We start from the raw sequence: 20,989 nt of genomic DNA, 5'->3' as shown, positions 1-20,989 counted from the left end.
ATTCTCAGTATTAGATGTGGTCTCAACAAACCCATGACACTTCAACAATATTATTTTACCTTTTATCTGGAAATAGTGTCTGTTTATTCTTGCCATACAGTCTCTGTATTAATTATTGCTCTAAAGGTCTTGCCATACCAGTTTATTCCTCTGTATTTATTTTAGTTTCTTAGTTTATTCTTGCATTTTGTTCTTCATTCATTGATATCACCCACGTTGAGAACCGCTAGGCTAGATTATTGATTTTACTTATTTGATTTCTCCTACTGATTTTAGATGTACTGACCCTTGCAAAATTGCCTTACTAATAAAATAATTAGCATTAAGAAAATCTAAAAGATGTTGTGGAAATTCAGTTAATGAGTCACCTTAAAGTTCTTTGATGGATGTAAAATAGCTATGATGTTTGATTCTGGGAGGAAAAGGTGGGAAATATTTTATAGGTTGTTTTTAGCCCAAAACTATATGTAAAACAACATCCCCGGGACACACCCGAGTCACTAAAACCAACCTGGTTCAGTAACAAGTGCACGTTGTAAGAGAGAGCGACCGTTAACAGATGTGCCTTGTGGAACTAGTTGGCTGCAGGCTGCTCAGTCTGGCTAATTCACAGGAGGAAGAAGGTGGGACATCTGGATGGAGGGAGTCAGAAACCAGGCGAGTCTTTCTCGACGCCAGCTTAAACAAAGTTTGCCTCAGTTCTGGACAGGGTAAATCCCAGCACATTTAGCAAACTCAATTCACCCGTTAGATGGAGAGCTGGTAGCACATTTCTCCCTCTCAGAAGGGGAAGCAGAGAGAGAAAGTGCAGCAATAATAAATATATACTCCACTCAGTTAGTGACTTCCTCACAAAACAGCTCTCTCCATCCAAGTAGGAGAGGGAACGATAAAGCGGATAGAGTACAGCATCCTCAACACCCACCCTCTCTCGTTAGGCGAACTGAAGAGGGTCCTTAACGCTCTGCACCTGGGGTTGCATCATGTTCAAGACCAGTCTCTCCAATGTTTTCATGACATAAGACGTCACAGCAACTAGCCTATAATCATTCGGCTCGCTTGGAACTTTTTTTGGAACAGGGACTATGCAAAATGTTTTCCATAGGGTGGGAACCACACCCAGTCGCAGACTCAGGTTAAAGACATGCTGTAGAGGTTCTCCTATTTCCGCAGCACAGGCCTTTAGAATCCTCGGACACACCTGATCTGGTCCTGCACCCTTACTAGGATGAAGTCGTCTCAGCTCAGTCCACACCTGGTCAGCGGTAAAAGGAGGAGGATGAGTGGTGATTACTGCTAGTTCCGAGTGCCTGTTTCTGACTGTTCTGAAATATTACTACCTGTAGCGTAGCAGCGGTTCAACAGTGAGAACAGAACCAGCGTCTTACATCACAGCTCCAAGACTTAAATAATTTTACGGGTTATTTGTTTAGCTTTCTGACCGTCATGCTAATCCAGGTTAGTGTTTGTAGCTGTGCTGCTTTACCTGCTATCTGATCCTCCATATGTCTTTTTACTGCAGTGAGCCTCCATGTAGCCAAACTCCGTCAAGTATGGCATTGTTTTGATGCCATATTAGCTTCGTCGTATTGACGCATTTTGACCTGCTTCAATTTTCCGCCGCAACATGCAAACTTCCCCATTCACTCAGTGCGTTATAGTTCCACATCGCTTAGGATTTGTTGCTGCACGTTTGCGCAGTGTGAAGGAAAGAGGAGACCAGCTGCACAGGCAGGCTGAGAAATGAGATGCAGGTGATCGGTATCGGCAACAAGAGCCAATGATTGCCGATCATTTTTTTACGAAAATCGGCCAATTATGATCGGTGACCGATCGATCGGGACACCTCAAATATATATACATGTATACAGTGGTGAGAAGTAACAACGTACAAGTACTTTGTTACTGTGCTTAAGTACAATTTTTGTGTATCTGTACTTAAGTAGATTTATTAATGGATACTTTCTACTTTTACTCCACTACATTTTACAGTAAGTATCTGTACTTTCTACTTCACTACATTTCTACAAAACTGTCGCGTTACTCGTTACATCCAAGTCGCGTTGCTCTTTTTTTTGTTAAAATGTGAAGTTCAGGGATTTAAGGTGGCGCCGTAAAATCCAAGCAATAACGTGACTTAGTGTCTGTTGTCACCCATCGGCTCCACCTTTACTCGCACGTGGAGCTCCAGACATGCGCAGTGGTTTCCTCTGAGCGGGAGAAGATGTCTGTCTAATGTCAGTAATATAATAGCGCTGCACTCTTAAGAAATAATCCTGTAAATTTACAGTAAAATACTGGCAGTTATAGACTCCACAAGTTTACTGTAAATGCACAGTAGCTGTACCGTAATTAATCCTGACAGTAATTTACAGCCAATGCAAGTACGGTATAGATACTGTGAAAGAACGGTAAACTTCTGGCGTCTGTAGCTGCCAGTAGTTTACCGTTTTTTCACTGCTAACACACTGAACTCTCCGCTCTTCTGGTGTTCTGTCAGATCAGCATCGGTCCTGGTCCTCCCGCCCACATGACAGGTCCATGACATGTGAGTGGAAGTCAGCAGAGTCAGACAGGGGAACCCCATAACACTCTACACATAACAGTGATAATCATAACAAATATATTATAACAAATACACATAACCATATGGACCCCAGCAGAACTAAAATACAGAATCGTTAAAATACTACGGTGGCCGACAGGTGCAAACGTGCAGCAAACACAAGAAAAACAAATACAACAAAGAAAAGACACAAACGAAAAAGAGATGCAAAAAAATATATAAAAATAAATGTTCCAGACCACTAGAGCTTTGTGTCCGAATTCAGGGTCTGCATCCTTTCAAGCTTATTCTTTCATGGGCTTGAGAAACGACCCGGTCTACAGAAGAGGGGTCCTGCAAAGGCAGAGAGCATTGCAGAGAAGCTGTAGCCTTCAGCTAGCTGCCTAGCCTCCATCTCGGCGTTATGTTGCTTAGCAGCCATGACACAACATGATTTAAACAATGTTTGTAGGCTAGAATATAGATGTATAAATCTCACATTTCTGCTCTGTTCATCAGTGCATCACCTAATTGCAATATCTGTCCGACGTTTTCGGTGAATTCTGCCCCCACTGTATTAACACTTAGCTCCCCTCGCCTGCTGCCAGCTGGTCCAGGTTTAGCATACCAAGGGAGAACACCTGACTCATTTAGGTTTTCCCAAATGACAGTTAAACACAGATATTAAGTCAGGTAACATATTGGAATATTTTGGTTCACTAAAATATTTCATTTATTCCGGAGCAAATCGGTTTGACTGATTAAAGTTAAGCCTAAAAACATAATAGTTTTATTACTGTATTGTCTTACCTGAGATTTGGAGAGTATTTGAAAAGGGATTATTTGTTTACATTCCTTGTGTAAATGTGCTATATCTGTTTAAACATTTTAGAATCAGACTAAATTTTTTTAAATATGCAACTGCCTTTATTAAAAAAAGGTGAAGAGTAATAGAGAAATTAGGAGAAAAAAATACATACTCCGAGCCTGTTTTTTTTCTTCACCACTGTGTGATACACGTTGTCACGGTAACTAAGCAACATAACGCCACGGTAGAGGCTAAGCAGCTAGCTGAAAGCTACAGCTAAAAATAAATAAATAAAAAAGCAAGCTACAGTTTCTCTTCGTGGAGGACTCAAAGATGCAAAACCTGACTTCGGACACAGCTGTTCTTTGTTCGACTCCCTCTAGTGGTCTGGATCACTTCTGTTTTCATCTCTTTTTTGTTGCATGTGTTTGTCTCGTCTTTGCTGGGTGTTTGTACCTGTTTGCCACCATAAAATACAGTGGTGAAAGTAAATATAGCTTCAAATACTGGTGTTCCAGTATTTTTACTGTAAATTTAGTTCTACTACACTTTATGAGTAAGCTACTGCAAAGAGAACTGTAATGCTACTTTTTAAAGTACAGTCTTAGTTTTACCATAGAACATTAATACATTAACATTAATACCAGTGTAAGCTTCTTAGAAGTGCTACAATTGGTGCGGTTCTAAAATGCATAATCTGCATAATAAGAAATTCACATAACACATTCTGACGGTGATAAGTAACCGTCAGAACAGAATTTTTATTCAAAGGCACCGCTATGCCTCAAACCACATATATTTCCAGTATATTCAAACATTCAAAACAAATAACACAAAACCATTCCTCTGAGAACTGGTAAAAAATAGGTCTTCAAAGTCAAAATATAGTTTCACTAACACTGGAATAAAAATTGAAGACTTTCAGTTTACAGCGACATAAACTGGATTTAACTCATTGATTTCTACAATCTTATGAACATAAAAACACAGTTCTTAAAGAAATATCCATGCTTTGGTTATCACCAAGCAAATCAATGAAAAAGGACTTTCAAAATCTAAAATTCAACATGGCTGAAATAATGTGGAATTCTAGTATTAACATGGTTTTAAAATGTGAACTATTAATGGTTTTCAAGAGTCCAAGCAGTGGTGGAGAAACTACTAAAAAAATTGACTTAAGTAAAAGTACAAATACACAGACAAAAATGTACTTAAGTAAAAGTAAAAAAGTACTGGCTTTTAAAAATACTTAAGTATTAAAAGTAAAAGTACTGGCTGAATGGATTACCTAATCGCTAATATCATTAAGTGTACCGATCATATTTAATTTTAATACATTAGAAATGTGCCATTTTAATGAACAATACCACAGATAAAGCATGTTTTTATTGTGTTTACACTGTAACATAGTTTAGACTTAGATATGTGATTCTATGCATAATTTTAGGGATGGAAACATCTTGTCTCCTGTCCTAACATAACATGAACTTCACTTTTTTGTCACTAATGGCATTTATTTTTGAAAGAAATCCAACAGAAAGGGGATGGAAAGAAGGTGAGTGGGGGACGACATACAACCAAGGAGCCACATAGCAGAGTTGTAGTCAAGACCACCTACCCAAGACCAAGTCAAGACAAGCACCCCGCGCTACGTGACACAAAAAAATTAAGTTTTACCTATCAAAATTGCTTCTGAAATTGATCTGAAAGATCCACATTCCCATAAAACACCTAGATATTAAATACTTAGAGCTGAAATAAATTTAATCAGTAAAGATCCTTCCAGAAGAATTTGATCGTTCCTGAATGTTATACTTTGGTCACAGCGTTGTTCCATATATGCGACACCTCAGTCAACACCTCCACACAATAATTCAGCGCATGAGTGACAACTTTTTTCATTGCAGATGCAACATGTGTCTCTGTACAGTTAGCTTAGCTAGCATCACCTCCACATAGCTTACCTTTCTTTAAGCTTTCTTCCAAGTGACGCTAAAAGATGGACGAAGTCCCACCGTCTGTGAAAGCGAAGCGCTGATGATTTTACATGTCGCCATATCTATGATTTATGCAGCGATATTATATTACTGACATTAGACACACATCTCCTCCCGCTCAGAGGAAACCACTGCGCATGTCTGGAGCTCCGCGTGCGAGTAAAGGTGGAGCCGATGGGTGACAACAGACACTAAGTCACGTTATTGCTTGGATTTTACGGCGCCACCTTAAATCCCTGAACTTCACATTTTAACAGACAAAAAGCGCAACGCGACTTGGATGTAACGAGTAACGTGACAGTTTTGTAGAAATGAAGGGAAGTAAAAAGTACAGATACTTACTGTAAAATGTAGTGGAGTAAAAGTAGAACATACCCATTATTAAATCTACTTAAGTACAATTTTCGTGTATCTGTACTTTACTTAAGTACAGTCCCACCACTGAGCATTTACTTTATTAGATGCAGATGAAGGCATCGTCCAACATGGAAAAAGAAAAGACAATACAATTTAGATCCTGAATAATATGGAAACAGAAATATTTCAAAGAAAAGAGAAGGACAACTAACCTGAATGAGTTGCCACTCAAAGTCCATCAGGTGTTTGATGAGGGTGGAAACCTGAACACTGACTGTCACGTTTTCTTTTGAATGGTCTTTCCAGTCTTTTTGGGTACCATCTTCCCATGACCGGCTTTTGTGCCCCTTTCTGGGTTAATCCCAATGAAGCCACTAAAAAACAAAATCAAAAATGGGAAAATTCCTGAGAATATAAATAGTGTGGCATTCTGAATACAGCTGGTACAATATATAAATAAAGCTGTTTTTAATTACGTAAATAGAAAACATCACCACCTTTGTCAAATGTTAATCATAACTTGTTTTAAAACAAGTCATTGTAAAAGAAAATTATAGTAATGGTTTTACCGTTGAATGAACCAAAGTCTTGGCTGCCTCATGTTGATATTGGAGGCTGAAGATGTAGAAGATGGACAACGCTGTCCTGTCTGGAATGTCGGCTGGACCCTCTCAAAGACAATATGGCCTTCAATGCTGACCATGCAGAAAACTGCTTGCCACAGGGACTGTAATAAACCAAGTCCTTAATTGGAAGAACATAAAACAAATCCTCTTATTGATACAGTATGCATTTAAATGATCATTATAATAAAGAGTGTCCATCTGCAAGGTAAAGTAAAAGCAAGGATCTTAAACTCCTCAATTGTTGTGCAAGTCACATCAATGTTGAAAACTGTAGGCTGGATTAATGTACAGAAATTGTAGAGGAATTCATGGCATTTTGCACTGAAGGTGAAATGAAATTCATCAAAAGCTACCTTGAATGATCTTGTGATCACTGATGGTGAAGTGTCTTTGGTGCTGTTCTTGTTTTCACCAACATGCAGGAGGAAGGGCTGTCCTGGTTGCACGGCAATGAGGAAGGCTTCAACACTGGCTTGCATCTTTGACATAATGATAAGACGACGAATAATAAAAATTATTAAATATATTTAGCAGCACAGCTACATTCAGATAGCAAATAAAGCCAATGAGAAAGTGCTTCTACAAATAAGTAGGATCATTAGAATAACCACATACCTGCACATTTCTGAAAACATGGTCCACAGTTTGACATGAGCTGTTTTGGATTCTTCTTGTGGCCTTTGGATGAAGGACGAAGCACATGAACCAACAGAAGAATGCCTGGTTTTCCCAGCCTGGAGGAACAACAGGATAAATAGCAGAAACATTAGGATAATAAAGAAACATTTTAAAGAGAAGTGAGCAAAACTAACCAGACCCACCAAAATACTTTATCCACCCGGTTTACCCTGTAGAGCATTTTTCACCACCTACAACATAAAGCATAAAAATGTCAGAAATAATTACCATGAACACAACTCAGACATTAGGCATTATAGAAATTAGTCAGCTTATAGAAACATTCTGGACAGCATTTCTTCTGCCAACCTGTCAGAAGAAATGTGCTGAAGTCATCATAACAGGCTTCAGTCACCAACATGACGTACTAATGAAGAAAAAAAGCATAAGTAATCAAAATCAAAAACATGACGATCTTAACATGAAACTTACTTTTTTAAATAGATCTTTATTGAGATACAGAATACATATCAATCAATCAATCAGATTTTATTTGTATAGCACATTTCAGCAGCAAGGCATTTCAAAGTGCTTTACATAATTAAAATAAAAACAGAAATAATCAGTGAGAAAGAGAGAGATTTAAAAAAATAAAAATAAAAACAAAAAACATTACATCATTAAAACGTCGAAAAGAAAGAAAAAGAAATGAAAAACATGGAAGACATCAAAACCTGCACTCTAACCCTAATTTAGCCACAAGCAACTCTAAACAGGTGGGTTTTAAGTTGAGATTTAAAGGCACTCAGTGTTTCAGCTGTTTTACAGTTTTCTGGAAGTTTGTTCCAAATCTGTGGTGCATAGAAACTGAATGCTGCTTCTCCTCGTTTGGTTCTGGGGATGCAGAGCAGAACCAGAAGATCTGAGGGGTCTAGACGGTTGGTACAGTAATAACAGATCTTTAATGTCTTGTGGTGCTAAACCGTTCAGTGATTCATAAACTAACATCAGTATTTTAAAGTCTATTCTCTGAGCTACAGGGAGCCAGAGGAGGGACTTTAAAACTGGTGTTATGTCTCTATCTTCCTGGTTTTAGTCAGAACATCAGCAGCAGCTTCTGGATCAGCTGCAGTTGTTTGGTTGATTTGTTAGTCAGACCTGTGAAGACGCTGTTGCAGTAATCAATGCGGCTAAAGATAAACATGGATGAGTTTCTCTAGATCGTGCTGAGACATCAGTCCTCTAATCCTGGAGATGTTCTTCAGGTGATAGAAGGCCGACTTTGTGACTGTCTTAATGTGGCTCTGAAGGTTCAGGTCAGAGTCCATCACTACTCCCAGGTTTCGGGCTGATCGCTGGTTTTTAGTTGTAATAACTGAAGCTGTGCGTTGGTTCGGGTTCGCTCCTCTTTAGGTCCAAAGATAATAACTTCAGTTTTGTTTCTGTTCAGCTGGAGAAAGTTTTGGCACATCCACACTTTGATCTGTTCTAAGCATCTATTCAGTGATTGGATGGGTTCAGAGTCACCTGGTGACATCGTGATGTAGAGCTGTGTATCATCCGCATAATTGTGGTAGCTAATCATATGTCCTGTTATAACCTGAGCCAGTGAGAGAATATAAATATTGAAAAGAAGGGGTCCTAGGATTGAACCTTGGGGTACCCCACATGTGACCTCTGACCTCTCTGATGAGAAGTTTCCGATTGAAACAAAGAAATCTCTGTTCTTTATGTAAGATTCAAACCAGTTGAGCACTGGACCGGAGAGTCCGACCCAACTCTCCAGTCGATTCAGTAAAATGTCGTGGTCAACAGTGTCGAAAGCTGCACTGAGGTCCAACAGAACCAGCACTGTGGTTCTCCCACAGTCTGTATTTATATGGATGTCATTGAACACTTTGACTAGGCCAGTCTCTGTGCTGTGGTGAGCACGAAAACCAGACTGGAAGGAGTCAAAGCAGTTTGTTATTGTTAGGAAGTTATTTAATTGTTTAAACAGCTTTTTCAATAATTTTGCTGATGAATGGGAGGTTGGAGATCGGCCTGTAATTCTGCAATAGTGATTTGTCCAGATTGTTCTTTTTTATCAGTGGTTTGATAACTGCTGTTTTCAAAGCCTGGGGGAAAAAAACACCTGAAGAGAGCGATGAGTTACTATTTGGATCAGATCATTAGCAACAACAGGCAGGACTTTCTTAAAGAAATGTGTGGGTAGGACATCCAGACAGCAGGAACTGGAGCTTAATTGACTTATAATTTCTTCTAGGGTTTTATAATTAAGTAGTTGAAATTGGGTCATTTTTCCTGCATTTGTTTTGTTTGGGCCCAGCATTGGTACTGTCTTTGGAGTGGATGTGCAGATTAATCCTCTGATCTTTTGAATTTTTTCTGAAAAGAAACTTGAAAACTTGTTGCAGGCGCCATTAGATTGAAGTTCAGGTGGTAACGTCATAGGAGGGTTTGTGAGCCTGTCAACAGTAGCAAATAAAGCTCGAGCATTGATGATGGTTTTGTTTATGACATCTACAAAGAAAGCCTCTCTGGCATGTTTTAGTGTTGAGTGATAGTTACGTAGTCTTTCCTTGTAGATGTCATAATAAACATGCAGTTGACCTTTACGCCATTTCCGTTCGGCCCTACGGCAGAGTTGTCATGCAGATTGAACTACTTGTGCATTTCTCCATGGAGTTTTCTTCCTACCAGTCACAACCTTCACTTTAGTGGGGGCAATGTAATCAATGATATCTGAAAGTTTGCACTGAAAATCATCCACCAACTTATCTACGTCACTATAAGTTAAGAGTGAGGAAGAAGAGTAGATTTGATTAAATGTTTCTGCTGTGTTTTCTGTGAAAGGTGGGTTAACGGATAAAAACTGTCAAAGATAACAGCAAAATGATCCGACAGGCGACATCAGTTACAGAGACACTGGAAATATTCACACCCTTTACTGATAACCAGGTCCAGTGTGTGTCCCTGAGTGTGTGTTGCTTGTTTGACATGTTGTGTTAAACCAAAACTCTCTAATATATTACAGAGCTTTTTAGCCCCTCGGTCTTCAGGTTGTCAACATGAATGTTGAAATCACCAACAATTATCAAACAATCGTAATCAATACATATGAGAGATAGAAGCTCATTCAAGTCCGCAAAGAAATTTTCCACATATGTTGGTGTTTTGTATAGAGTTAGTGTCAAAGTTCGTTTGTGGCCTTTTACCTCGATTCCAAGATATTCAAAAGACATAAAATTACCCAAAGAGATTTTACTACAGTTTATGGTATTCTTAAATATTGAAGCCACGCCTCCTCCTTTTTTGTGTTTTCTATTTTCACTTAAAAAATTGTACGTAGGAGGCGTTGATTCAATTAGTACGATTGCTTCATTATTGTCATTCAGCCATGTTTCTGTCAGAAATAAAATATCAATATTATGCTCAGTGATGAAATCATTAATTAATAGAGCTTTAGAACAGAGAGATCTGGTATTAAAAGAGCCAGTTTAAGTGACTCGGAGGCTGAAAGCTCTTCAGTCTGAGGTTCCTTTAGACAGGGGATCAGTCTGAGGTTTGAATTAAGACCACTGTTTTTTGAATTTCTGTTTTTTGTAACTGTTCTTGTAGTGATCCGGACAGGTATTGTCCTGCTATGCAATGTTGGGGGGCCAGACACATTCTGGAGGAAGACGGGTGTAAGGATAATATCTGGACCCCGGTCTCAGACCTCAGAAATGCGGAGTGCTGGATCTTCAGGGAGGTCAGAGGCAGGTGGCTTAGATGAAGTGAGAGTCGTGCCGAGGCGAACCTGTTGATCCATACTATCCAGCTGGGAGGAGAAAGAGTCCGTCCGTCTTTCTCTCTCACCTGAATTCTCCACCAGCATTTTCAGGCGGCTCAGGTGAAGCCCGACACTCTTTAGTGGTTCACTTTCTGAGAAACTCTGATCTTGTGAGTGAGTGTAGGAGCAGAGAGGGAGGGGGGAAAGATGTGGGATGGGGGAAGGAGGAGGGGAACCAGTCATTCTGTTCACAGCCGATGTTTTATCAGTTTGTATTGGAATAGTTTGTTCTTGATATGCGGAGGGCTCCATCCTAGTCAGACATCCTTGAGCCTGTTCTTCTGAAGCGATGGTCACATTGTTGTTCTTGTTGATAAAATGAAAAATGTTTGCAGTGAGCAGCCTTATTCCGTGTTTGTTAAGATTGTGTCCTCCTCTTCCAAAGAGGTGAAAGCGCTGCCAGTAGATCCAGAGGTTATCGATGAAGGTCACTGAGCTGGCAGAGCAGGTTTTAATCAGCCATTTGTTTATCATAAGCAGCCTGGAATGTTTTTCGTCTCCCCATTGAGGCGATGGAATTGGACCACTGAGAAATAACTTCGTTTTTAATTTTCCCATAGTGTCCAGAAGAATATTAAAGTCCTTTTTCAGAATCTCGGATTTTTGCTTTGCCAGATCGTTGGCTCCAACATGCACAACTAAAGTCTCCATGTTTGGCTGATCAGTGGTTAGAGAGAGCACTTTGCAAGTCAAATCAGATACAGTGTCACCAGGAAAAGAAACCACTCTCGTTTTCTTGGGATTACAAACATGACTGATTCCATTTACTGCCTCATCTCCAACAATAAGCACTCTTGGCATACCTTTCGTTTTCCTGGTGGTCACTTTGTCCTTCGGAGCTTTGTGCAGTGGATGCGTTGGTTTAGCCTCATTGCTGATGTTTGAAGGTGGGTTTTCACTCAGAGGCTTTTGCTGAAGTGCAGAAAATCTGTTTTTCAGTGGGATTCCCACGGAGTCAGGATGTTTTGAGGCTTGGGCTGGTCACATTTTCCTTGGGAGTGGGCTCGGTGAAGCCGTTTTGGTTCCAGCTGCTTGTTTGCTATTCTTTGGCAGAGCAGGTGTTGAGGTTGAAGGTGGGTTTCGGCTCAGAGCCGGCCACGCTGATTCGTCCAGGTGAGGGGTTCTCCCCGTTAGTCGTCTCATGGGATCTGCAGTGTGAGACTTTTGTTTCGGCTTGGCGCCCTGAGCGATCCAGGGTGAGCTGCTTGGTGCGGGGTGTACGACCTCTCCGCTGATTTGAGGAAGAGTTGTTTCATATCCACAGGTAGCGTTGATCTCAAAGTTCACCTCCAGCCGTTGAATCTTTGTTTCTAAAAACTGAAGTCGTTGTAGAATACTGCTAATGTCCTTGGGGTCGGACGGGGGCATTTTGCCCTAGTTCAACTTGGAGGTGAAGAAAAGTGAGGTAAAAGTAAAAGTGAGAAAATCTCCCGGTTTTTAGGTTTGAAGTAATCCAGTTATGATGTCGATAATGTGAATAAAACCATAAAAATTGTGACTTTAAAAATAATTCACAAGCAAAGTGTCTGTTACTTCCCAATAGCAAGTCCCGCCTACTCCTCACAACTCTTCGGACTCGCTACTGCCCAGATCTCTGTCTAACAGGTCCGGAAAACCCCCAGAAACTCGGGTCTTACCCTAGAGATAGTTTGTGGAGAATCATCTGTTTAAACTGGGGTCGGAAAGGACTCGTCTAGCTCTGACTACCTTCGATCCAGAAGTTATGACCCTTTTCAGTTGAGGAACAATCAGCTGAGTAGCCCTCACATCTGCATAACCCCTACAACCACTCCTGTTAACGGTAGCTCCTCTCCTAAAATAACGGCACTTGTTAACGGCTAGATTAAGTTTAGTGACTAAGAATTAAGTCCCAGGGTCATTATTTTAACACTCACCAGAGGAAAACACAAAGCCACCCTGTCTCTAGAATCATGTATGTTACATTTACCACACTTAGGAGAACCAACAATCCTTAAAACTGACACAAATAAACTCACTGCTCGAATCCTCATTAGAATTTTAGAATATAGTTTTATTAAGCAAGCATTAGCAGGGGCATATGACAGCAGGTTAAATTCCCAAAGATTATAAAAAAAGGCAAAAATTATAATAAAATCACTAGGATTAATCACATCCTATCCTTGTTCTTATCCCTAACCTGTGTCACTAAATTCACTGAGCGAGGCTTTTGGGGGGGGAAGCTGGTCAGCTCATACCCGATGGTTCTTGGTCTCGGCAGCTGTAATCTTTAGATGTCCTTGGTCAGAGTCTTTGTCCAGCCGGAGCAAAGTCCTCTTTACTGAAGAGAAGCGGAGAGAAGACTCACGCTGTCCTTTGAACGTGCAGATTCTTTGTCTTTAGAAGACCTCCGTCTCTTTTCCAAGTCAGCTGCTACTGGGTTGAGAGCGTTGGGTAGAGGCAGAGGAGTTGGTCGGATCTGGAACCGGAGTTGGTGGCCGGTGGAACTTGTCTCTTCTTATCGGCGTGAAGTCTTTGAGCTTTTTCCTCGGTCCCGGGTGTGGTCCTCCGCTGGTCTTTAGCCTGCTTCCCTTGTTGACTCCTCTTCTGCGCCGGGGACGAAGAACACTATTTCCCCCCCGAACATCAGTATTTATGCTCTCTAACCAAGGGCGGTTTGTAAGGCAGGACTGTATCTCCATGGAGCCTGCCCATTGCATAATGTCATTACCTGATGTCATGCAAGGCAGGGCTGCCTGTGGAAAGTCCCGGACTTCCCTAACGCTCATGACTTACTGGCCATCTGGTTCCAATTCTGCCCCACCCCTGCATCTCGCTCACTCATTTGATGACTCATCCTTCGGTTCCTCGCCTCCCGCTCAGTGAGGAGTATTCTTTCCCTTACCTCAGTATCTATGATTTTTAATAATACATGATGATTTTATATAATCATGTTGTTTGTTTGTTGACTCAAAAGTACAACCTTCAGTCTTCCATAATGTAACTGATTAAGAGTACAGAGTATACATTATTATAACATTCACTTGATTAAAAGTACAGAATACATGTTTCGATCATACATTACAGACATCTCTTCATTGGCATGTGTATTATCACTTTATAATCACTTATTACTTATAATCATATGCAGGGTATACTGTTAATTCCTAGGCCTTTATTCCGTTTTCTGCGTGCGCCTGGAAAGATCTCACATGCTCATACCAGATTTCATGACAAAAGTTATCAGTAAGGATGGGAGAGAGCAGGGTAAGCCGTTCCTCCTTCAGCTGCCAGAGGGTGAAAAAAAACAGTATAAACGCAGCATACTTTGTGGTATAATGTCTGCCAGGGAGTTACAAACATTGAGACAATACATCACCATTACATTATATAAATCCATTAAAAAGAGAACAAAAAGAGCATGTTTTAATATATTTGGGGAACTTACCTTCTTATGATAAGATCCAGACAAGACGCCATACTGCCGTCTCCAGGGCAACACGTGACGTCACAGATACGTTGCGGTTGTGGGAGCAACTCTTTATCAAACACCATCTTTTTAGGGAAACTGACAAACCTATCTTTAAATTTGACTAAACAAGTGTTTAATTAATTTTATTTTTAACATACAACACCAACACTGGTAATGTAACACTTTTGATTATGTTCTGTAGATTTCGATTCATTCCCTAAAAGATTTATTATGGAAAGTTTTTTTTTCTTCCGTTTAATATTGTCTTTAAATTCTGGTTCTCTAAGATGTAAATGTAAATGTACAAGTAAAATGTCTTGCTAGGAAAAAAACTGTATTGTACAATTATTTAGCGGTAGTTTTCTGCCAGTCGTCAGTCTTGATTGTGACAAGAGAAGAAAACATAAAATTGACAATATCCTACCATATTTTGGAATAACAGTATGTTACTGATGGAATTCCACCGTAAATTTACAGCCACTTCTAAGAGTGTACATAAATCATAAGATATGGCAACATGTAAAATAAGAAGCGCTTCGCTTTCACAGATGGTGGGGACTTCGTCCATCTTTTAGCGTCACTTGGAAGGAAAGCTTAAAGAAAGGTAAGATCTGTGGAGGTGATGTTAGCAAAGCTAACTGTACAGATATGCATATGTTGCATCTGTGATGTAAAATAAGTTGTCACTCATGCGCTGAATTATTGTGTGGAGGTGTTGACTGAGGTGTCGCATTTATGGGACAATGCTGTGACCAAAGTCTGCAATATAGTGATATAACATTCAGGAACAATCCGATTCTTCTGGATGGATCTTTACTGATTAAATTTATTTCAGCTCTAAGTATTTAATATCTAGGTGTTTTAAGGGAATGTGGATCTTTCAGATCAATTTGAGAAGCAATTTTCATAGGTAAAAGTTAATTTTTTTGTGTCACGTAGCGCGGGGTGCTGGTGTTGACTTGGTCTTGGGTAGGTGGTCTTGACTACAACTCTGCTATGTGGCTCCTTGGTTGTATGTCGTCCCCCACCCACCTTCTTTCCATCCCCTTTCTGTTGGATTTCTTTAAAAATAAATAGCATTAGTGACAAAAAAAAGTGAAGTTCATGCTGTGTTAGGACAGGAGACAAGATGTTTCCATCCCTGAAATTATGATGCATAGAATCACATATCTAAGTCTAAACTATGTTACAGAGAGTAAACGCAATAAAAACATGCTTTAACATTGTTCAATAAAATGGCACATTTCTAATGTATTAAAATTAAATACGATCAGTTCACTTAATGATATTGTATTAGCGATTCAGCAAGTACTTTTACTTTTAATACGTAAGTATTTTTAAAAGCCAGTACTTGTGGTAGTTTTACTTTTACATATATATATATATATATATATATATATATATATATATATATATATATATATATATATTATACTTGTATATGTACATATATGTATACATATATATATGTGTGTGTGTGTCTCATTCTCACTTTTAGCTTACATAGACCTAACATTATACTTCATTTACTTGATGCAAAATATTGTTTTTAACTCTCATTGTTTCAAAATGAGCTTCATATAGCACAGAGGCTTAAATACAATTTCTTAATATAGTATAGTTAATTATTTTTACGTCTTTCATACGTAAAAATATCCATCCATCCATTTTCTTCCGCTTATCCGGGGTCGGGTCGCGGGGGCAGCAGCTTCAGAAGGGAGGCCCAGACTTCCCTCTCCCCAGCCACTTCTTCCAGCTCCTCCGGGGGAATCCCAAGGCGTTCCCAGGCCAGCTGAGAGACATAGTCCCTCCAGTGTGTCCTCTGTCTTCCCCGAGGCCTCCTCCCAGTGGGACGTGCCCGGAACTCCTCACCAGGGAGGCGTCCAGGAGGCATCCTGACCAAATGCCCGAGCCTCAACTGGCTCCTCTCGACGTGGAGGAGCAGCGGCTCTACTCTGAGTCCCTCCCGGATGACCGAGCTTCTCTCTCTAAGGGAGAGCCCAGCCACCCTGCGGAGGAAACCCATTTCGGTCGCTTGTATCCGTGATCTCGTTCTTTCGGTCATGACCCAAAGCTCATGACCATCGATGAGGGTGGGAACGTAGATCGACCGGTAAATCGAGAGCTTCGCTTTTTGACTCGGCTCTCTCTTCACCACGACGGACCGGTACAGCGCCCACTTCACAGTAGACGCTGCCCCAATCCGCCTGTCGATCTCCCGCCTGTAAAAATAATTTTACGTAATATAGTAATACATATCAATACAGTAATTGATATGTATTACTGGATTGGACAGCGCCTATTAGTCGCTATGTGATTCATTAAGTTATGTCCAGAAAACCATTTTATCCCAATGCAGGACGAGCAGAAATCTGTCACAAAAATATTCGTAGCGCCATCATTTATCAGATATATCTATTAAATACGACTTAAAATAAAGAGGAAAAAACTGATGTTTGATCAATTCTCCGTGATACAAATCTATAAACAATTTTGTTTCTGTTAGTTCTGTCAAGATGCAAGAAGGGGCAAATTTCTCTTATATTGGTCAATCATTTTAAATATGTTGTAGGAGCCGTAGTTTGATGATTAGTTCAGTTTTTGTCACTTGTTTAACTGCAGTGGCGCCACAATAAAGGTAATAAAGCTGATAAACTGGTGAAGAACCAAACACCACTTCTATTCTGCCTTTTGTCACTCTGTGTCGCTTTACATGGACCCATTGCCATGGCAACCGACAGACAACAGCTCAACGAGCAGATGGAGCAGAGATTACCGATCAGGGGAATCAACACCAAAAAAACAAACATTTCCCACACAAAAAGTAGCAAAAACACCAAAACAGAACATTCAATCTGTTACGTCATGTTGTCAGGCTTGATGTCTATATTGTGATTATTAAGTTTTCGCCTGACCACCGCGGTGGTTGATCAGCTGATTTAAACACCTGCTCTACTGATGACTTGATGTGCAGGTTGTTTTTAGTATAGTGCTAACGGAACCAAAACCCACCGAACTGCGCAGCACATGTTAAGGTTATCAAAGTCAATAGAAGGCTAGCAACAGTTAGGCCTGCGTAACTAACTCACTGCTCACTTTCTCAATATTTTCTCTAAATTAAAACTTTTTCCTCACCTGTTAAATGTGAAACCCTTCAACCTTGTTATCTATGGCTGTCATAGGGTTGAATTAAGGGTCCATATATGCTGCTGCCTCACGCTCTGTCAAACGCAGTTTGACAAGGACTCCAACCTTTTTTTGTTGAAACGACGTCAACTGGGACACTAAGCCCCGTAGGACTTTACTTAAACGTCGTTTAACTGGGAATCTAACCCATGTTTTACTCAAGGGACTCTAATCCGAATAGGGCTATGAGTGGGGGACAGTACTTGCGCCTCTCCGGGAGGGTCTTTACATCATTAAAAACTAAACACAGCGTTAACAGTGAGAGAGGAATAAAAAGAAGGAAAGGTGTATTGCCAGCATACTTAGATGCCACCAGGTCTGTGGTGTGGGGTTGATTGGGTGCCCGGTCTTTGGTGGACTCGATCAACCTTCCTCTGTTGCTTCTCCCTGGGCCTGCACCACCCAGTGGTTCTTGGTGTCTTAGACATGGGTATGTGCCAGCTCATCCTGGCAGCTGCTTGCTGGGGCGGGGGGCCCAAATGATCTGGCTTTGTTAGGCCTCTGTTGGAGGTGTGGTTTGACCTTGGGCCTCTGTGTTCACGGCTGGATCTGGACACAAAATTGCAGAGCATGTGGTCTCGTCGCTGCATCTCCCTTTGGGGCAGTTTTGGGGCTCAATGTGTGGGGACCCACTGGGTGTATATTGCTTTTATCTTCCTTGTGTCATCCTCATGTCCTGGAGGACAGGTCTGTGGATCACCACACCCAATACTGAACATAAAGGAATGTGCAACAGATTTAAATTCAATTTAAATAACTTTGTCTCCAAGGAGCAATTTCAAGGCACATGAGTAGTACAAATTGACTGAAAAGTGATAGCTCAGACAACATAATTCATAAAATTCACACTTGTTAATATAAAAAAAATATATAGATATGTAGATAATAAGAGGTACAGTGTGATTCATGACTGTGTGCAGTGAGAAGTAATTATGTAGCTTATATGCGGCGTTGTAGCGAGAGTTCACATTTGGGTTGGGACGGTCAAGCTGCAAACCTGTGTACCAGGCAAAGAGAGGTGATCTGCGCTGGCTGCAAGTCGTAAATAATTTTACTAGTCAAATTCTATACAGTGTAAATAGAATAATAAATTATCGCTTTCTTTCTGCAGGCTACATGTTCAGTACAGTGGGAGCTGATGCACATGATATTGACTTCTCAATTCTACATAGAAAAATCTTATCAAAATATTTAAATTGTTAGGAAGACTTAACAAATGCTAATTTCAGACATTATGCTAATTTTAAACTTCTTGATATACAATATATAGTCTGAATATAGAAAAATATGAAAAAAATACATTTATAATTTTAAAAACTTTCAGAATAAAGCCTAGATTTTACTTAATTTAAGTGGTAATAATATGCACAAACTTGCATATTATCAGCTTTGTGTGTAAAAGGTACACACAGAGCTTATAAAAGTAATATAAATATTGTAGCTATAATCATAATTATTTATTCTTACCATATTTTCGTACCTAAAATATATTTTGTTTTGTTTTTTTATTTTAGGCTGGAATGATCCTTGATAATGGAGTGAAGACTACAGAGGCCAATGACAAGGACAAGAGACCCTTTCTGTCTCTAATTGGAGCCAGGTTAGATTCACCTAACAATCTTACTTTTCAGCAAACAGTGTGGATGTAACTTATTATAATTAAATATTTCTGTTTATTTCCTATGTAAGTTTCATGTGTGGCCACATGTATGGCAATGACTAAACATTTTCTGTTCACACTTTTCTGTTAAGAATTTCAGTACATGTTGGCAAAGAATAAATGACACCTCTTCCAACTGTGTGGTACATACCTTTGCCACTAATTTCAACAGAGACGAGTATTAGTTTTTCCAACATCCATTGCTATGGATGAACTAATGAATAGTGAAAATTAATAGACTTATTATGTCCCTGCTAAATGTAACCTGCATGCTGAGTGAGATTTTTGAACATCATTTTCTTTTATTTCTTTTTTTAAATTTTTTTAATGGGATACTTAGAGTCTATGACATCCTGAGATGCTATTGATTACAATTATCTCCAAATTCACAACAACAACAAAAACTATCAGTTCAATAAACACATAAACAAAGCGAAACTAACAAATTACACACAAAGCCCTTTCAGTTTACTTTGCTTTCCCACAATTTAGTCTTATACATCTTTGTCCATGAAAGTTACCCTTACAAGCAAAACAATCTATCAATTCTACCAACTCATTAAGTGGATTTAGTTCTTAAATCTGGAGTATGTAAGTTTTTAAAAATGTTTTTACAGGGATGGAGTCAAGACCAATTCTTCCAAGACCAAGACCAATATAAGTCCAAGACCTGACATTGTGAGACCAAATATGTAGAACGTCGATAAATATTTCAGGACATTGCTTTTGTTAAAAAGCAATGAGTGACAAAAGCTAGACCAAATGTGAACAAACAGATATGCTCTTTTAAATCAAAGCACCAAATGCCTTCTGGTGTTTAAACATTCACATGCAACAATATTTTGTGGTCATTAGCAATAATAGAGTATTTTTTTAGATGATGAGATGCAGTTGCGATCTCATCACTGATGTTGCTTTTATTTAACATTTAGTTTGTTGTGCTTCTGCAGGTGAAGATAAAAGAAAGTAAGTTTTGTCATTTTGACAAAGACAGGAGAGTCTCGAACAAGCCTTGACCCAATTTGCTGAACAAGACCAAGACCAGAAAAAAAACAGGTCAAGACTGGTTCCAAGTCCTCCATCCCTGTTTTTTTTTTGTTACATATTTATTTAAACAGTCTCTCAGCTATGACAGTATTGTATGACACAGATCATTTATGAAAAAAAGATGGCCCTCCAACCAGTGCTACTATTTCCATCTGCAGAAATGTACTGCTCTCAGTCAAAAACAATTGATCAAAGACAGGAGGAAAGTCCTAGACCAGTCATATAAGCGCTGGTCAATGTGCTAATGGCATATAAACAACTTACCTCTAGAAGAAAACTGTTTATCTGCCATCAGCAGTGCCCATGCTATCTAGCTAGAGCATTCAAGACACCCTCTGTTGAAGGAAACTAGCTGTAGAGTAGCAAATAGCAAGGGAGAGAGTGTGAGCAGAGTGTACATGAGAGTGCTTGACAGCACTAAGACCCTCCTCCTGGCTGTGATTGGTGGCTTTAGTGCAGCTGTTTATCATACTGCCATCAAAGAGATGTTAAAGGAAGTGTAAAGTCAAAGACAAAAAGACTGATGGGCTGTTAGAAGTACCAATTCATCTACATACTAAGTAGAATGTCTCCTCTTCTACCCGGTTTTGCTGTGATTGTTTGTAAAAGCTTTAAGTAGAATTGAATTAGTAATCTTATATTGCTCAAAGTCCTGTGTAATAACAATAAATCCATCCATCCATTGTCTTCCGGTTATCTGGGAAGCAGCCTAAGCAAGGAGACCCACACTTCTGTCTCCTCAGTCACTTGATCCAGCTCCCCGGGGAAAATCCAAGGTGTTCCCAGGCCAGCTGAGAAACATAAACCCCTACAGTGTGTCCTGGGTCTTCCTCTGGGTACCTGGAACCCCTCACCAGGGAGGGTCAAGAAGGAGGCATCC

At 39.8% G+C, this 20,989-nt stretch overlaps 1 protein-coding gene and 1 long non-coding RNA gene across 22 annotated transcripts in view; one reads left to right on the top strand and one right to left on the bottom strand.

Moving 5' to 3' along the window:
• cemip (cell migration inducing hyaluronidase 1) overlaps positions 1-20,989 on the top strand; it is a 226,456-nt gene that overhangs the window by 166,703 nt on the left and 38,764 nt on the right. For 19 of the 20 annotated variants that reach the window (XM_017303981.2, XM_017303974.2, XM_081604930.1 and 16 more), the window contains one exon: positions 18,917-19,002. The exons of the other annotated variant lie outside the window; for it this stretch is intronic. In XM_017303981.2, the coding sequence (XP_017159470.1) occupies positions 18,917-19,002 (86 nt within the window). The remainder of the gene's footprint in view (positions 1-18,916; positions 19,003-20,989) is intronic. 20 annotated transcript variants of the gene reach the window in all.
• LOC145551045 (uncharacterized) lies at positions 5,943-7,576 on the bottom strand. Of its 2 annotated transcripts, XR_014086810.1 has the most exons (5): positions 7,155-7,576; positions 6,949-7,067; positions 6,687-6,812; positions 6,277-6,451; positions 5,945-6,081 (listed from the first exon to the last, which is right to left on the bottom strand). It is a non-coding gene; the product is annotated as an uncharacterized LOC145551045 (long non-coding RNA). The 2 variants fall into 2 exon arrangements; XR_014086809.1 differs by having other exon boundaries at positions 5,943-6,451.

This window comes from Poecilia reticulata, chromosome 3, assembly GCF_904066995.2.
Source record: "Poecilia reticulata chromosome 3, P_reticulata-male-v2, whole genome shotgun sequence".
Taxonomy (NCBI): domain Eukaryota; kingdom Metazoa; phylum Chordata; class Actinopteri; order Cyprinodontiformes; family Poeciliidae; genus Poecilia; species Poecilia reticulata.
The sequence above is the reverse complement of the archived record's forward strand: the minus strand, read 5'-3'. Positions and strand labels throughout refer to the sequence as shown.